This window comes from Plecotus auritus, assembly GCF_963455305.1.
Source record: "Plecotus auritus genome assembly, chromosome: 4".
Classification (NCBI taxonomy): domain Eukaryota; kingdom Metazoa; phylum Chordata; class Mammalia; order Chiroptera; family Vespertilionidae; genus Plecotus; species Plecotus auritus.
Window position 1 is genome coordinate 67,695,035 of NC_137775.1, and position 16,127 is coordinate 67,711,161.

At 39.6% G+C, this 16,127-nt stretch overlaps 2 protein-coding genes across 2 annotated transcripts in view; one reads left to right on the forward strand and one right to left on the reverse strand.

The window, feature by feature from the left end:
* Positions 1–16,127, reverse strand: part of CD109 (CD109 molecule) — a 120,685-nt gene that overhangs the window by 32,333 nt on the left and 72,225 nt on the right. Inside the window, exons 16-19 of the mRNA XM_080665861.1 lie at positions 7,894–7,968; positions 7,313–7,373; positions 2,189–2,330; positions 1,232–1,349 (exon numbers count right to left, since the gene is read on the reverse strand). Of these exons, the coding sequence (XP_080521987.1) occupies positions 1,232–1,349; positions 2,189–2,330; positions 7,313–7,373; positions 7,894–7,968 (396 nt within the window). The remainder of the gene's footprint in view (positions 1–1,231; positions 1,350–2,188; positions 2,331–7,312; positions 7,374–7,893; positions 7,969–16,127) is intronic.
* On the forward strand, positions 2,950–3,401 carry LOC308247169 (eukaryotic translation initiation factor 1-like). Its single transcript, XM_080665862.1, has one exon. It carries the CDS (start codon positions 2,977–2,979, stop codon positions 3,316–3,318), a length of 342 nt encoding a protein of 113 aa, XP_080521988.1. The 5' UTR covers positions 2,950–2,976; the 3' UTR covers positions 3,319–3,401.

A 16,127-nucleotide genomic window follows, 5' to 3' on the forward strand; every position in this document is an offset into this window, starting at 1 on the left:
TGTACAAAGTCTAAATGATGGTCTGCTTACTACTTTTAACCTACATATGCAGACACCTGTACTTCCTCGTTGGTGACTTAACTCCGATACTGTTGGCCAAGTCCTGCAGGAGAAACTGAACCTTCCCCTGCCTCTAAGGATAAACCTCAATTCCTTTAAGCCCATGGTTCCCACTGGCAGCAGGAATTATTTCTAGAGGTTTATTTGGGCATCTGTGGAAGTGTCTTAGGTTGCCACAACGTTTGAAGAAGCTATTGGCACTTAGCAGGTGAAGGCCTGGAAGACTCAAGAGTCCCAGACAACGAAAAATGGTCCCATATCCCTCATGAGTCTTGAATGTCTTTTCAGGCATCCATGTAGACAACGTACCTGCTTATAAGAACCTGAACTTACAACATAATTCCAACATAATGTAAACCCAAAACGTTTTTCAATACACACTGAATTTCTCATGACTACAATTATTTTAGAAATTAAAAGAAGACTGTACTTGTTTTGTTTGTAACGTTACTAAAAGTTGTTCACGGTTTCAGAAATTTATATCACCACAGGCAGCTAAAACAATACAAGTATGTCAACTGCATCTCTGTGCATGGTATAAATATTTAAATATGTTATGATGTCTTCTAATGCAGCTATGCCTGCTCTTTATATCCTGAAATATGTATTATTTTATTATACATTACCATCCTTCTATTTCTCCTTAATATTCCACTTAGTGTATCATATTGATTTTCAATTGAATATGTAGGTATAGTATATATTCTATGAATTTCATTTTTATTGGTAGAGGGACAAAACAAAATATCTGTTACAAAAAGGGGCTTCAGTTATGACCAAGGGTAGTTATTACATTCCTCTTGCCAGTGACTGGTTTAGGAAGTGACATGTGATGCAATTTAACCCAGGAGATGTGAAGGAATGTCTGCCTGGGCACATCTTGAGAAGTTCTGTTTGTCCTTGAAAGAGGGACACACAGAAATATTCTGTCTTTTGACCTTTGGAAGTGGTTGGATTTGGTAAATAATAAACTTTCTACCCAAATCTTAATATGGAACCAGCACATTTAGTAGCTTAATACAACTCACATTCTAAAATATAAAAAAAAACACCTAGTGATCTCTAAACTGTGATCAACATCAAAAGCAATCTTTTTTTATCTATTGAGGAATTGACACTTTCTTCACTTCATGACACTGTAACATTTATAAGCAGCACTTTAATATGCTACCTCCGCTGGAGCAGTTGTTAGTCCAAAACCCAAGTCCTCAGAGACCACAAAAGCAGTAGCTACCCAAGTAGTGATAGAATCAGGTACAGTAACTTCAAATTCTTGGTAAATCCTGGAACTGAAGTCAAGATAAATATAAAAATCACAAAACCAAGAACTGATACATTTCAAAATAAGTGAACATGACCTAAACCATTTTTTGGAAGAATATTAATTCTCCAAAACACTTACATATCTAAAATTTTTTAAGATTTATACATAAAATAACAACAAATAGGTCATAATAAGATCATACTGATCCATATTAAAATAAAAGCTTTCTACAGTGTTTATATCTTAAAGATGAACATTATTTTCATAAATTTTGTATATATAATAAATATATTTTTTCAAATAACTTTAATTTCATCTTTCAATTTGCATAAAAGTTTCTATATCCCAATCAATGCTACTATTTGTTGGGTATTTTTTAGGTTTGACTTGTGTCTTATTTCAAGTTTCCGTAAATAGCAGACTATAAAATACGTATAGATTTCATGATTTACCTGCTCGGTCATCAGATAAGTAGCACAGGGTTTGTCACCTAAGTGAATTCCTTACACCACCCACACCCATTTCCCTGTGGCTCAGGGGAATGTATTATGAAGAGCCACAAAGTAGAGGGAGTAACCATGGGTGCTCCCCACCCAAGGCAACAAATATACTCAGTAATTTTTCTATAATGAATCAAAAGACTTCAAATAAGTTAAAAATCACCCTTCATTAGTGATGACTGCCACAATTCGCATGTGGCTTTACTAAATACCATATTTAGATGCAATCAAAATCACTTCGAAATAAAAACCTCTTGGTCTATTTAGTCCTTAATCACACTATGTTTGTACTTAACAAAAAAAGGGCAAAACTTCTTTAAAACTAACACCAAACAAAATATATATGGACAAACAACTTTTTTACCCCATGTTGGTGTCTAGCCAAATCCAAGTCTCTGGAAAGTCTTTTCTGACACGTGGATTGTCAGCCGAAGAAAAGTCATAGTAATCTCCCACATTTGCATCATTTTCCCCCATGTACTCCTCATCAAATGATATACTGTCATCTAAAAATAAACATTGGCAACTGTTAGGGGAAAAAGTCACTCTAGACAATGATTATAAACAGTCCACAGAATCACAGCACCTCTCAGCTGAATGGGACTTTAGAGTTCATCTTATCCAATCCTCTCATTTTGCAGATGAGCAATATGAGAAATTAAATGACTTACCCAAGACCAAGTGGCCAGTTACAGCCAAGAGAGAAATAAAAAAATTAAATTAAAAAAAAAAACCTTTCCTGCCCCTATGGCCAATACCCCAAAAACTACTTACAGTTCAGTTGCTAAAAATTCAGTTAAATCACATTTTTAAAGCTACCTCCTTTTTTGCTATTCTCCTCCTTTTAGCTCTCTAATGCTGATGATCACCATTGCCTACACTGGCCATAAGATGCCACTAACTTTATTCTTATTTTTAAAACCATATTGCCATACAGATTCTGGATCACCTATCTCTATTTTTGCAACTCATCCATAAGTCTAAAATTCTTTCAAAATAAAATGTAGGCCCCAGTGACTGAGCCGCCGCCGAGGACTCAGCAACCTCCCCCTAGAGCTCCCCTCGCTTCCCAACGCTCCGTTCCCCCTGCCCGCCTTCTATCCCCGCAGCCTTCCGCAGGCCGTTTCCACCGAGGAAAAGGAATCGTATGGTATGTCCACCATCCAGAACCTCCACTCTTTCGACCCCTTTGCTGATGCAAGTAAGGGTGATGATCTGCTTCCCAATGGCACTGAGGATTATATCCATATAAGAATTCAACAGAGAAACGGCAGGAAGACCCTTACTACCGTCCAAGGGATCACTGATGATTACGATAAAAAGAAACTAGTGAAGGCCTTTAAGAAGAAATTTGCCTGCAATGGTACTGTAATTGAGCATCCAGAATATGGAGAAGTAATTCAGCTGCAGGGTGACCAGCGCAAGAACATATGCCAGTTCCTCGTCAAGATTGGACTGGCTAAGGACGACCAGCTGAAGATTCATGGGTTTTAAGTGCTTTTGGCTCACTGAAGCTTAAGTGAGGATTTCTTTGCAATGAGTAGAATTTCCCTTCTGTCCCTTGTCACAAGTTTAAAAACCTCACAGCTTGTATAATGTAACCATTTGGGGTCTGCTTTCAACCTGGACTAGTGTAACTCCTTCATGCAATAAACTGGAAAGAGCCATGCTGTCTAGTCTTGAAGTCCCTCATTTAAACAGAGGTCAAGCAGAAGGCGCCTGGCAGTGTCCAGCCTGAAACGGCAATACAGTGAGGTTTCAGCCAAGCCCATGTCTGGCCAAAGCTCCTCACCAGAGTTCCCTGCCCTCAGAGAATGTCACCGCCTGAACAGCCTTCGGTGAAGCTGAGAGGAGAGGGGTCAGGCAGCAGCGGCATGTGTACCACTAGTGGAAGCCTTCCGTAGTCAAAGATCTACACCTGACCAGGTGGATGGAGCTTAGAGCAGCCTGCCACCTTCCCTCCAGTGAGGTGTAAGGACTTCCGGCTTGCCACCAAGACATATCCTAGCTAATTGTTGTCCAAGCACCATAATTTGAGGCCAATCTTCTATCCGAGTTAAACTTTTGACAAGGGTACAAATTTCAAACTGAAGTGTCAGTCATGTAACTAGCTGTAGAGCTTGCAACTTAATAGCAGCAGCTGCCCAATGCCATGTGAAGTAAAAGAAAAAATATTTTTGGGGTGTTTTTTTTCCCTCCTTCAGTTTTAATGTTATGTTATGTATTTAAACCCTTATTTAAATAAAACTTGTTTTCAGAAGCAAAAATAAAAATAAATAAAATGTAAAAAAAAAAAGTATACTATAATAGGTATCAAAGATACAAAGATGAATGTAATGAGCTCCACTCTATGGAGGAGGGAGACAAATAGAAAACTGTAGCAAACAAGAATAGTTAATTTCACACAGAATCTGGATCATGAAAAAGAGTATGGCTATGGGGGAAATTCCATTTTACATTATTTTGGCCATTCCATTTTCCTTCTGTCTCCAAATAAAAAGTATCCCATATAGTGGGGGAAAGTAAACTAAGTACAAAGGCATGTCCAGAGTATGACAATTAGTACTAGGTAAAAATGGCATACAATGAGGGGGAAAGAATGGCTGGGTCCATATTTTAAAATATTCAAATATTCCATGATGAAGGGTTTGGACATAATCCTTTAAGCAATGATGACCTATTGAAGGTTTTAAATGAATTAGAAACATGCTCTAACCCATGTTTTATAGGATAACTCTACCCTCAGTGTAAACCATGGTTTAGAGCTGGGGGGAAATGGAGGTGGGCAAAACTGTTAGTTAGGAAGCCACAGCAATGGTCAAGGAGGCACTGCTAGGAGCCTGAAACCAAAGAGAGGAGGAAGAGGATAATGTCAATAATTCTGTTCTGTCTCTTGTACCCCATGATTGGATGAGCTCTGTGTGTGCCCAAGGCACCCTGCATTTCCCCCATCAGCACACTCTTCTTCCTATGTATTGCTTTGCTCCACTAGACCAAGTTGGAAGCTCTGTTGCCTTGTACATGTTAAGCATGCAATTAATATCATCCACTATCTTTTGAATAATGAATGAACAAACTGGATTTGAGGGATAATATAATAGGTAATTGCAGACTTAGAAGTGTCAAACAAGTGTTAAACATTTATATGCTTTTGAATTTAATCTCACAACAATGCTGTAATACAAGTAATATTATTAGTCTTATACTTCAGGGAGAAAACTGAGGCTTAGAGAACTTAATTGATTTTCTCGGTCATAAGGTCAGAATTCAAAGCCAGAAGTAGTTGGTGGAAAATCCTTTTCTTAACCACTATGCTGGTCCACACCTGACAGGAAGAGATGATGAGTTCTGAAGTTTTTATTTGGACATCTGAGTAAATAACGATTTCATTAACAGAGATATGAAATCATATCAATTCAAGGAATCATATATCAATCGAAACATATTAAGGAAGAGTGAGGTTGTAAGAAGAGACAATATCATAAACTTGGTTTGTGATATATTGGATTTAAGGTATTTGTGGGGCATCAGAGGGGTGCATAAACAGAGGGGTAAGATAAACAGTTGAGTTGTTCCAAAGTTGAGTTTAAGGAAGACAATGTCATGGGAGGGTCTGGGGAAGTATTCTACCAAATTGTGTCACCATATACTAGTAGTCCAGGCCAGGAATGGGAGAAAAACAGAGGCAGAGGAGCCAATAATTCAGAATAACAAAAAGACCAAATAGGATATTTAATAGATTTTTAGGGGATTGAGAGAATACACAAGGCAGAAGGCTAGGCATTTGAAATGTTAGGAGTAGAGCCGTGTTCAGGTGATAATATGACCTTGGGTGACTATTATTTCCACAATGGTGATCACAGGACAGCACACATTAGATGGATTGACCACATGGACATTCAAATCTCCCAGGATGACAACAGGAGTAAGACTTTGAATCTTTTGTGAGAGCATCGAGGTAGAGAAAGGGAATGGAAAAGTTGTTGGCCTGAATTTTGATTAAAGGAGTTATAATTAAAACTTTATGAGCTTCAAATAATAAGGAGCTCTTAACTGAAGATTGTTGAACAGTGGGTCTTAAAGTAACTAAGAAAAAATAGGCGAAAAAAATACCCTATGTACCTACTGATCCTGATCCAAAGGAGAGAAAGATAAATAAATGTTCATTTGAGAAGGTTTCTCAGGATACAATACACTAGTAAGAGTATCAGGTGTGTTTTTTTGTTTGTTTTTTCTTACTATAAAAAGGTAGCAGAAGGTTCTCAGAAAAAGGTAAAGGATACAGGAAGTATTACTAACAATAGAATGAGTATAACAGTGGGCATCAGGAATTGAAAAGATGAACAAAGATGTGTAAAAGTTGAGACTAACAAAGAGTGAATGAAAAAAGATAAGATTGTTTGGAAGGCGGTCTAGGATAAGTAATTATATGAAGGAAGCTAAATGAACCATATGTCTTTAATGTCATAATGACTCCAAAAATCTTTAAGACTATAAAATTATCCTTTTAGTTTCAGGAAAGAGGCTCAGGTATGTAGCAAGAATCAACCCAATGCCAAGAGCTTGGTGTGGAGAAACTCAGAACATCTGACAGAAATAGGAATTTAGGGAAAGAAACTGTGACGGTTCTGAAGCCTTCCAGGATGATATTAGTTTAACTTGAAAGAAAACAGAACAACTTTTAGAATTATTTATTCTCATTTATACATTTCCTCAGTCAAAACATTTTATGATTTCTTCCTAAAAGTACACTTATTATTAGCTGAGTGGCCAACTGTATTCAGCAATCTAGGGAACTAGATGTGACCCCACCAGAAAGAACTCAGATTGATGTGATGATGATGTGTGTCTGTGTGCACGCATGCTTGTGTGTGTGTGTGTGTGTGTGTGTGCATGCCAATATATTTTACTAGAGGCCTGATGCACAAAATTCAGGCAAGAGTAGGCCTTCCTTCCCCCAGCTGCCAGCACCGGCTTCCCTCCGACACCCAGGACCCAGGCTTCCCTCTGGCCATCAGCAGGCACCAGGGACCCGGGCTTCCCTCGCAGCCCTGGCTTCGTCTGGAAGGACGTCTGGTCTAATTAGCATATTATGCTTTTATTATTATAGATGGTGAACATTCTAGGTGGAGATCAAAAAGCTAGAGAACAAAAATGTTTCAAAAACATATTGCTCCTTTTATCTAATTCCAAAATAACATCACAGTTTGCAATACAAATTGGAAGCATAGGGTCTTCCAATATGTCCAAAAATGTCATCACCTGAAAGAATTACAGAGAGCAAATGGAAAGCATTAATTTCAGAGAAGCCCAGTTGAACATTCCATGTCATGCCCAGATGTACTCCTAAATACATTAAACTCCAAACATTTTAGGATAAGAGAACAGAAAATAAATATCACAATATCCACGTTCCATATAAATAATGTTAAATAGCTGAGATGAAAGACTTAAATACTTGAAAAGCACTTGGTCAGGTTTTACTTACAAACACCATCAATGTAATCCTTCACAAGGCTGGCATCCGTCAATACCCAGAGGCCACATTCCTAGAAAGAATAATTAAAATTTTCTTTTAAAAGGTTAATGCTATCTAAATTGTCACAGCACTCTCCCACATTCTACCTCACTTCTGCTCATTTTTTTATGTTAGTCATTTTTTTCACTCTTGCTCATTTTTGAGTGTTTAGATATGTACATGTGTATACATTCTCATTCTCTCTCTCTCCTCTCTCTCCTTCTCTTTCTCTCATATACAGACAGATACACATACACACACACACACACACACACACACACACACGCACGCATAACAAGTCAAGGAAAGTGATATAAAGGAAAAAAAGTATTTGTTTAATGACAATTCCTTTAATTTCTCTAATAGTGAGTTTTTCCATTTGCTTTTAAACCTGGAAGGATGATTGTCTTTCCACTTCAACTTACATTTATATAACACTCTGTACTTCAGCAACACATTTAATAAAAGATTAACACTTCATAAATTTAAATCATTAATTCTAAAAGTGGTTGCAAGAGTAAAAATATTAATATCATTTCAACTAAACATACCTGAAAGACTGCAAAAGAATTAACGAACGTGCCTAAATAATATCCCGTGTTATAAAGTTCCAACTCCTGGACCACCTAAGGAGAAGATAAAATATATGGAATGGATAGATTCATACCAACCTGTTCTGTGCTGTGCAACGTTTCTTATATGTAATTTAGATAAGACAAAGCCAACATACTTATCAAATTTGAAAATGACACAAATGGAGAAATAATTAGTATGTAAATGTCTTGCTCATGATTCATTCAGTCAAAATTACATTTCTTATTTAAAGTTGTTTTTACTCTGTTTAGCAATCAAGAGTTCCTAAGAACTATGGACTTGAGTTTTGCCCAAGAGGAATTTAAATGTCTACTGGCTGACAAGACCAACACATAGAGGTCAGCATTAAAATGACCAATATGTTTGGCAGAGATAAGCAAGCTAAATTCAATGGTTAAACTAAGTTCTGCAAAATATCAGTTAAATTTTTTAAAAATAATACAAAGAGAAAATTCACAAATAATGAAATACAAATTACTAATAAGCAGAAAACATAGTCAACTTCATTGATAAAGCAATGCAAATTACAACATCCATGAAATAGTTTTGCAGAGATATTTGCATGTATCACATTAGTGATGTTAATTTTTAAGAGCAGTATTCATTACTAGCAAGAGTGAATAAAATTGGCAGTTTCTAAAATAGTTAAACACAGAATTAGACTGTGGCCTGGCAATTACACTCCTATGTATATACCCAAAAGAACTGAAAACAGAGACTCACAGAGATCCTTGTATGACAATGTTCATTGCAGCATTAGTTACAATAGCCAAAAGGTACAAACAACCTAAGCATCCATCAACAGAAGAATACATGAACAAGATGTGGTATATGCATACAACAGAGTATTATTCAGCCAAAAAAAAAAAAGAACACTTTTGATACAAGCTACAATATGGAAGAACCTTGAAGACATTATGTTACAGAAATAAGGTAGACTGAAAAGGACAAATATTGAATGACTAGTGGCCTGGTGCACACAGGTCATTGTGCACAATGAAAGGAAATTAATTAGAAGAAATATTTTAATATAGCTATTAGCCCTTTCTCTACAATAGACATGTCAACCAAATTCATGATTGACAATGACAGATCAAAACACATGCATGCGATTGGCACCAGTGAGACCTTTATTGTATCACGCATGTGCGAGTCAACTTAGCCTTTTATATATATAGAATAAACTTGCTTAATTAGACTTGCTTTCTGATTTAGCTAAACTTTTTCCAGCCCAGTGAAGCACCCCAACTTCTATTCCAGTTAATTGTCAGCAACACAGCAGGAAATATCAACATGAAGCACATTATTTTTCTTATTTTTTTAAATTTCTTTATTGATTAAGGTATTATATATGTGTCCTTATTCCCCCATTACCCCCCACCCCCCCCATTCATGCCCTTACCCCCCTGTTGTCTGTGTCCATTGATTAGGCTTATATGCATGCATATAAGTCTGTTGGTTGATCTCTCCCCCTTACCCCCACCCTCCCCTACCTTCCCTGAGGTTTGACGGTCTGATTGATGTTTCTCTGTCTCTGGATCTGTTTTTGTTCATCAGTTTATGTTGTTCATTATATTCCACAAATGAGTGAGATAATGTGATATTTATCTTTCTCTGCCTGGCTTATTTCACTTAGCATAATGCCCTCCAGCTCCATCCATGTTGTTGCAAATGGTAAGAACTCCTTTTTTACCACAGCATAGTATTCCATTGTGTATATGTACCACAGTTTTTTAATCTACTCATCTGCTGATGGGCACTTAGGCTGTTTCCAAATCTTAGCTATGGTAAATTGTGCTGCTATGAACATAGGGGTGCATATATCCTTTCTGTTTCATGTTTCTAGTTTCTTGGGATATATTCCTAGAAGTGGGATCACTGGGTCAAATGGGAGTTCCATTTTTAGTTTTTTGAGGAAACTCCATACTGTTCTCCACAGTGGCTGCACCAGTCTGATGAAGCACATTATTATTGTAGATCACACAAGGAGAACAAAGGGTAAAATATTTAACTGCAGCAGTGTTTGACTATATTCTGTGCAGTGAGAAAACCTGAAGTCATTTTCAAGGTCCACTATTTCTTACTTCTTTTCAGTTGGGTCAAGTTTCTAAACTTTCTAAATTTCTGTTTTCTGGCTAATGAAAAGAAAATAGGATTCCCCCAGTTTCCTATCTACCTACTCCAGGACTTCTGTGAGGATCAAATGAGATGAAGCATGGAAAAATACTTCACAGACATTTGGTTACAGTGTAAAATGTTTCCACCTGGCTATAAAGCAAGTCATGTTCCTGGGCTGAAGAAACTCCAAGGAGGCTAGTCGCTAGGGAGAGGAAGCTGGGTGTTGTTATGTGATGTCATTACCTGATGCCCATAGCCACCGTTTCAGGATGGGCTGGGCTGTGGGGCACATTTTGCACCATGGGGTCTCAGCAGCTTAGGCTGCAATTTGGTGGGGTGTCGTTCTGGAGTGGTGGCAGGGCCTATGTCCCACTTGGGGGAAGCCAAGTGTTGCTTTGTGGGCACCAGGTCCGCAGTATCATTTATTGTTAAATGGCCTGTCGCTAGGGAGAAGAAGCCAGGCGTTGCTATGTGATGTCATTACCTGGAGCCCACAGACACCATTTCCGGGCTGGGCTGGGCTGTGGGCCACATTTTGCGCCATGGCAGTGTCGGCTGCAATTTGGTGGGCTATTGCTCCAGGGTGGTGGCAGGGCCTGTGTCCCACTTAGGGGAATCCTAGTGTTGCTTTGTTGGCACCAAGTCCAAGTTGCCATTTCTCTGTAAATGGCGAGTGCTCATCATGGAAGCTCCTGCATTGAGTACCTGCCCTGTGGTGGTCAGTGCGTGTCATAGTGACCGGTCAAAGGGTGGAGGGACACTTAGCATATTAGCCTTTTTTATATATATAGATGCCACTTATATGAAATAGCTGGATAGGCAAATTCATAAAGACAGAAGTAATTAGAGGTTTCCAAGGACTGGAGAAAAGGAGGAATGGAGAATTATTTCTCAATGGTTACAGAGTCTCTGTTTGAAGTGATGAAAATGTTTTAAAAAAATACTGGTGGTAGTTGTATAGCATTATGAATGTAAATGAATGAATGAATTCTACTCTTTAAAATTGTACTTTTATGATATATATATACAAAAGCGCCTGGGAAAGGCCCCTGAGCTGATTGTTGTCTAAATCCAGTGGCACCTGGCAGAGCCATGCCCTGGAAACATACCCTGCCAGAGGCAGGTGTGTTGTCAGCCTGACCTTTAGCTCAGGTGCCAAGGGTTTTGGCTGGTTTCATTACCTAAATCCAGCCAAGCACCAGGAACAAACATGATTATCTGGGTCCACCCAGAAGTGATGATTACAAAGAAGCCACAAGAATGCACATAATCTCCTTTGTCTTGGGCTTTAGTAAAACTTCCTGGTATTTTGCTATATGAAATAAATGCGCTGTATCGGCTCTGGTTCACTGTCTCTCCATCAGAGGACAGTTGTCCCACCCAGCCCAGCTTTTTCCTTCTGTCTCTGTGTCTGTCAAATATAAATATTTCTCTCTTTTCCACATCCAGAGTGGCTAGAGAGCTGTCCAGTTCCTGAGTAAGGGCAGCTGGGGATTGAGAAAATGAAAGAAAGAGACAGACACAGAGATAGAAGGAAAAAGATGGGTCTAGGTGGGACAACACCAAATGAGAAGACAACAACCAAATGAGAAAACAAAATGTCATACTATCTCAACAAGCTGGCAAATATAGTTATTAGCCCAATACAGACATTAGAGACAGAGCCAGACATAATGGAGAGAAAAAGGTTTCAGTGCCACAGAACACAAAGGCATGCAAGATCACCTTCTGCTGACACACAGGCATGAACTGATGCAATTCCCTAGGAAGCAGAATCTAACTCATAAAGATATCCTTCTTTCCTCACTGACTCAATAAAAAAGACACTGCCAAGCTGCAGCAAAGGCTAACGAATGAAAGGATGGTATCTGAAAATTATTCGTGAAGGATCTCTTACACTTACTATTCCTCAACAGACTTTTCAGAGTAGTTGCCAAATCAACTAGACATTCAAAGAGTGTAACTTCCATAAAAGACATCCAACTAGACAACACAGCACGTGAAGCAGAACACTGGAAAAGCCAGCTCAAGATTTAAAATAAACCCAGTAAATAATAATAAGACATGGAAAATATTATCAATAAAAAAACAGGAACAAAATATAACCAAAGGGAAATAATAGATATTAAAAATGTAATAGCTGGCATAACAAATCCAATGTAATAGATCAAAGTAGGATATTGCTGGTGAATGATCGGTAAGCTGAAAAGTCAAATGAGGAATTCTCCCAAAAAAATACAGAAAAGACAAAGAGATGGAAAACATGAAAACAAAAAGCTAAGAGATGCAAAGGAGTAGAAATGGCAATCTCTAAATAACAATAGTCCCAGAAAAAGAGAAAAATTAAAATGGAGAAGAGAAAATATATGAATCAATAATTGATGTCAGTTTCCAGAACTAAAAAATGTAGGGAAAGCATAGATTTAAAAAGCAATAAATAATAACACAGAACTAAAATTCTATACAATACCAACATGATCTGGGCAGAAGTGGGGAAGTTAAAAACTAACAAGGAGAGACAAAAAGAATGTACAAGAATATTATGAGAGCACACTAAAATGATTGTCATGTTAGATGAAGACACAAATGTTGATAATCTTCAGAAATCAGTAAAGATATTAATATGAGTATGGTTTGTGAGTTAAGGGCATCTATCATAGGAATAAAAATAGAATGTATATCTTACAAAACCAGCAGAACAAAATTTGATCTATCTGAGAGAGAAACCAAGATGGTGGCATAGGTAAACACCTGAACTGCTGCCTCGCACAACAACTTCAAAACTACAACTAAAAGACAAAACAGACATCATCCAGAACCACAGGAAGGCTGGCTGAGTGGAAATTCTACAACTAAAAGGAGAGAGAAAAGCACACTGAGACTCAGAGGAGCTGCGGAAGTAAAGGCAGAGGTATGGAGGCGCGTACAGAGAGGGCTGGCAACTGAGTACTTGGCTGGCTTTTTCAAGCAGGAGGGAGACAAAAACTCCTGACTGCTCTGAACTCCAGTTCCAGGCGAGACTCTGGAGACCCAGACTCATACGGGGAGAAACTGGACTGCCTGGCAGTGGGCGGAACTCGAGGGCGGCTTTCTCTCAGAGGTGCTTGCAGCAATTACCAAGGGACACTGAGACCCGGGTGCCTCTTAGGGCAGGGCTGATGGGAAGCCATTGCTTTTTGCTCTGCCCTGAGACTCTGCCCCATCTGAGTGCAGAGGCTTTTGCATATTAATGGCCTGGTCCTTGGAATTCTAAACTTACCTATCAAACTGCAGCTGAGTCAGTGAGACCCAGAACATCCAAAAGAAGGCCAAGGCCCTGCAGCAGCTTGCATTACTTCACAGCTGGGCCTCATCTGGGCACCTCCAAAATCCAAACAAAAAAGAGGAATCTGCAGATCTCTCCGTAGCTCCTGATGGGTGGCCTCAGGCAGAGGCTAAATTACACCTCCTTGGAGATCCAAGAGCAAGTGTACCCAGGGGTCAGAGTAGGACCATCCAGATTACAACTCCTCAGATCCATAAGAGACACACTCAGGGGGAAGACTCAGTAAGCACCAAAGCCCCACTAAAGCAAGTCTTGCCTCATAAGGGTGTCTCCAGCACAGAAGTTCTCCCAACGTAGACACAGCTGATCCTCACAGCCAGTTGACCTGGAGGTCAATTCCTCCCAGTGATACCAACAACAATCAAGGCTTAACTACAACAAGACTGTGCACACAGCCCACAAAGGGGTGCACCAAGAGTGTCCACCTCAGGTAACTGGGGAGGCTGAGCCACTGGGCCCTATAGGACACCTAGCACACAAAACCACTCTATCAACTCAGGGAAGCAGCCAAAATGCGGAGACAAAGAAACAGGTCACAAATGAAAGAAATGGAGGAAAGCAAACGACTGGATATAGAGTTCAAAACCATGGTTATAAGGTTTTTCAAGAATTTTCTAGAAAAGGCCAACAAATTTAGTGAGACCCTCAAGGATATGAAAAAGGACCAACTAGAAATTAAGCATACACTGACTAAAATAAAAAATAATATACAGAGATCCAACAGCAGACTAGAAAATCAAGTCAAAGATTTGAAATACAAAGAAGCAAAAAACACCCAACCAGAAAAGCAAAAAGAAAAAAGAATCCAAAAATATGAAGACAGTGTAAGGAGCCTTTGGGACAACCTCAATCGTACCAACATCAAAATTATGGGGGTGCCAGAAGAAGAGAGAGAGCAAGATACTGAAAACCTATTTGAAGAAATAATGACAGAAAACTTCCCCCAACTGGTGAAAGAAATAGACTTACAAGTCCAGGAAGCGCACAGAACCCCAAACAAAAGGAATCCAAAGAGGACCACACCAAGACACATCATAATTAAAATGCCAAGAGCAAAAGACAAAGAGAGAATATTAAACGTAGCAAGAGAAAAACAGTTAGTTACCTACAAGGGAGAACCCATACGATTGTCAGCTGATTTCTCAACAGAAACTATGCAGGACAGACGGAAGTGGCAAGAAATATTCAAAGTGATGAATAGCAAGAACCTACAACCAAGATTACTCTACCCAGCAAAGCTATCATTCGGAATTGAAGGGCAGATAAAGAGCTTCACAGATAAGAAACAGCTAAAGGATTTCATCACCACCAAACCAGTATTATATGAAATGCTGAAAGGTTTTCTTTAAGAAGAGGAAGAAGAAGAAAAAGGTAAAGATAAAAATTATGAACGACAAATACATATCTATCAACAAGTGAATCTAAAAATCAAGTGAATAAAAAATCTGATGAACAGAATAAACTGGTGAATATAATAGAATCAGGGGCATAGAAAGGGAGTGGACTAACAATTCTCTGGGGGAAAGGGGTGTCGGGGTGTGGGAAGAGACTGGGACAAAAATCATACACCTATGGATGAAGACAGTGGCGGGGGGGGGGGCGGGGAGGGGAGAAGGTGGGGTGGGAACCGGGTGGAGGGGAGCTATGGGGGGAAAAAAGAGGAACAATCTTAATAATCTGAACAATAAAGATTTATTGAAATGAAAAAAATTTTTGATCTATCCCATGAAAAGCAGAAAAAAAGAAACAAAAAAGAGTAGTCTAAATTTTAAAATATAAAATAACAACTATAGTTGCAAATGAGGGTGGAGGGTGGGTGGGTGGAAGATAATCAACCAAGGACATTGTATGCATATATGCATGGCCCATGGACAGAGACAATAGGGCACTGAGATCCTAAGGGGGGGAAGGGCGGGAGGGGGCAGGCTGTGGAAAAATGGGGGGGAGGAGACATGTAATACTTCCAACAATAAAGAATTTTAAAAAAAAATAAACATACCAATAAAATAAAAAGGCAGAAAATTTCTAATTAAAACAAGAATTACCATATGTGTAATTGGGTTAAATAAGCTTATCCTACATAATAAAAGCCTAATATGCCAAGTGTCCAGGCGTCCAGTGACTGGTCAACTGTTCAACCAATAAAAGTGTAATATGCTAATGATATGCTAAGACCGCTCTCAACTGCTCATTATGACGTGCACTGACTACCAGGGGGCAGACAGTCAACTGGTTGAACAGTCGCTATGATGTGCACTGACCATGAGGGGGAAGATGCTCCAACCAGTAGAATAGCTTGCTGCTGGGGTCCGGCTGATTGGGACTGAGCGAGATGGGCCAGACATGCCCTGAAACCCTCCTGAGGTCCCTCCCGCAGTCCCTCTCCAGCTGGTCAACCTCCCGCTCCCCTCCCCAGCCGGCCAGCCGGCCCCAATCAGCCTCAATCAGGGACTGGGCGAGACAGGGCCAGACACGCCCTGGAGCTCTCCTATAGTCCCTCCCCGGCCCCGATTGCGCACTGGTGGGGTCCCTCAGCCTGGCCTGCGCCCTCTCCCAATCCAGGACCCCTCAGTTTTGGCTCAATCCTGCAGGCCACTCCCCTTAATAGGGTGCCAGACACAGGGCTCACAGCTGGCGAGCACTGCTGCAACTGTGTAAGCCTCTCCCAATCGGAACTGATTGGGTGCAAGCCCACAACAGGTGCAGTGGGGCGGGATGAGTGGGAGTGACAGAAAGGAGCTGCAGACG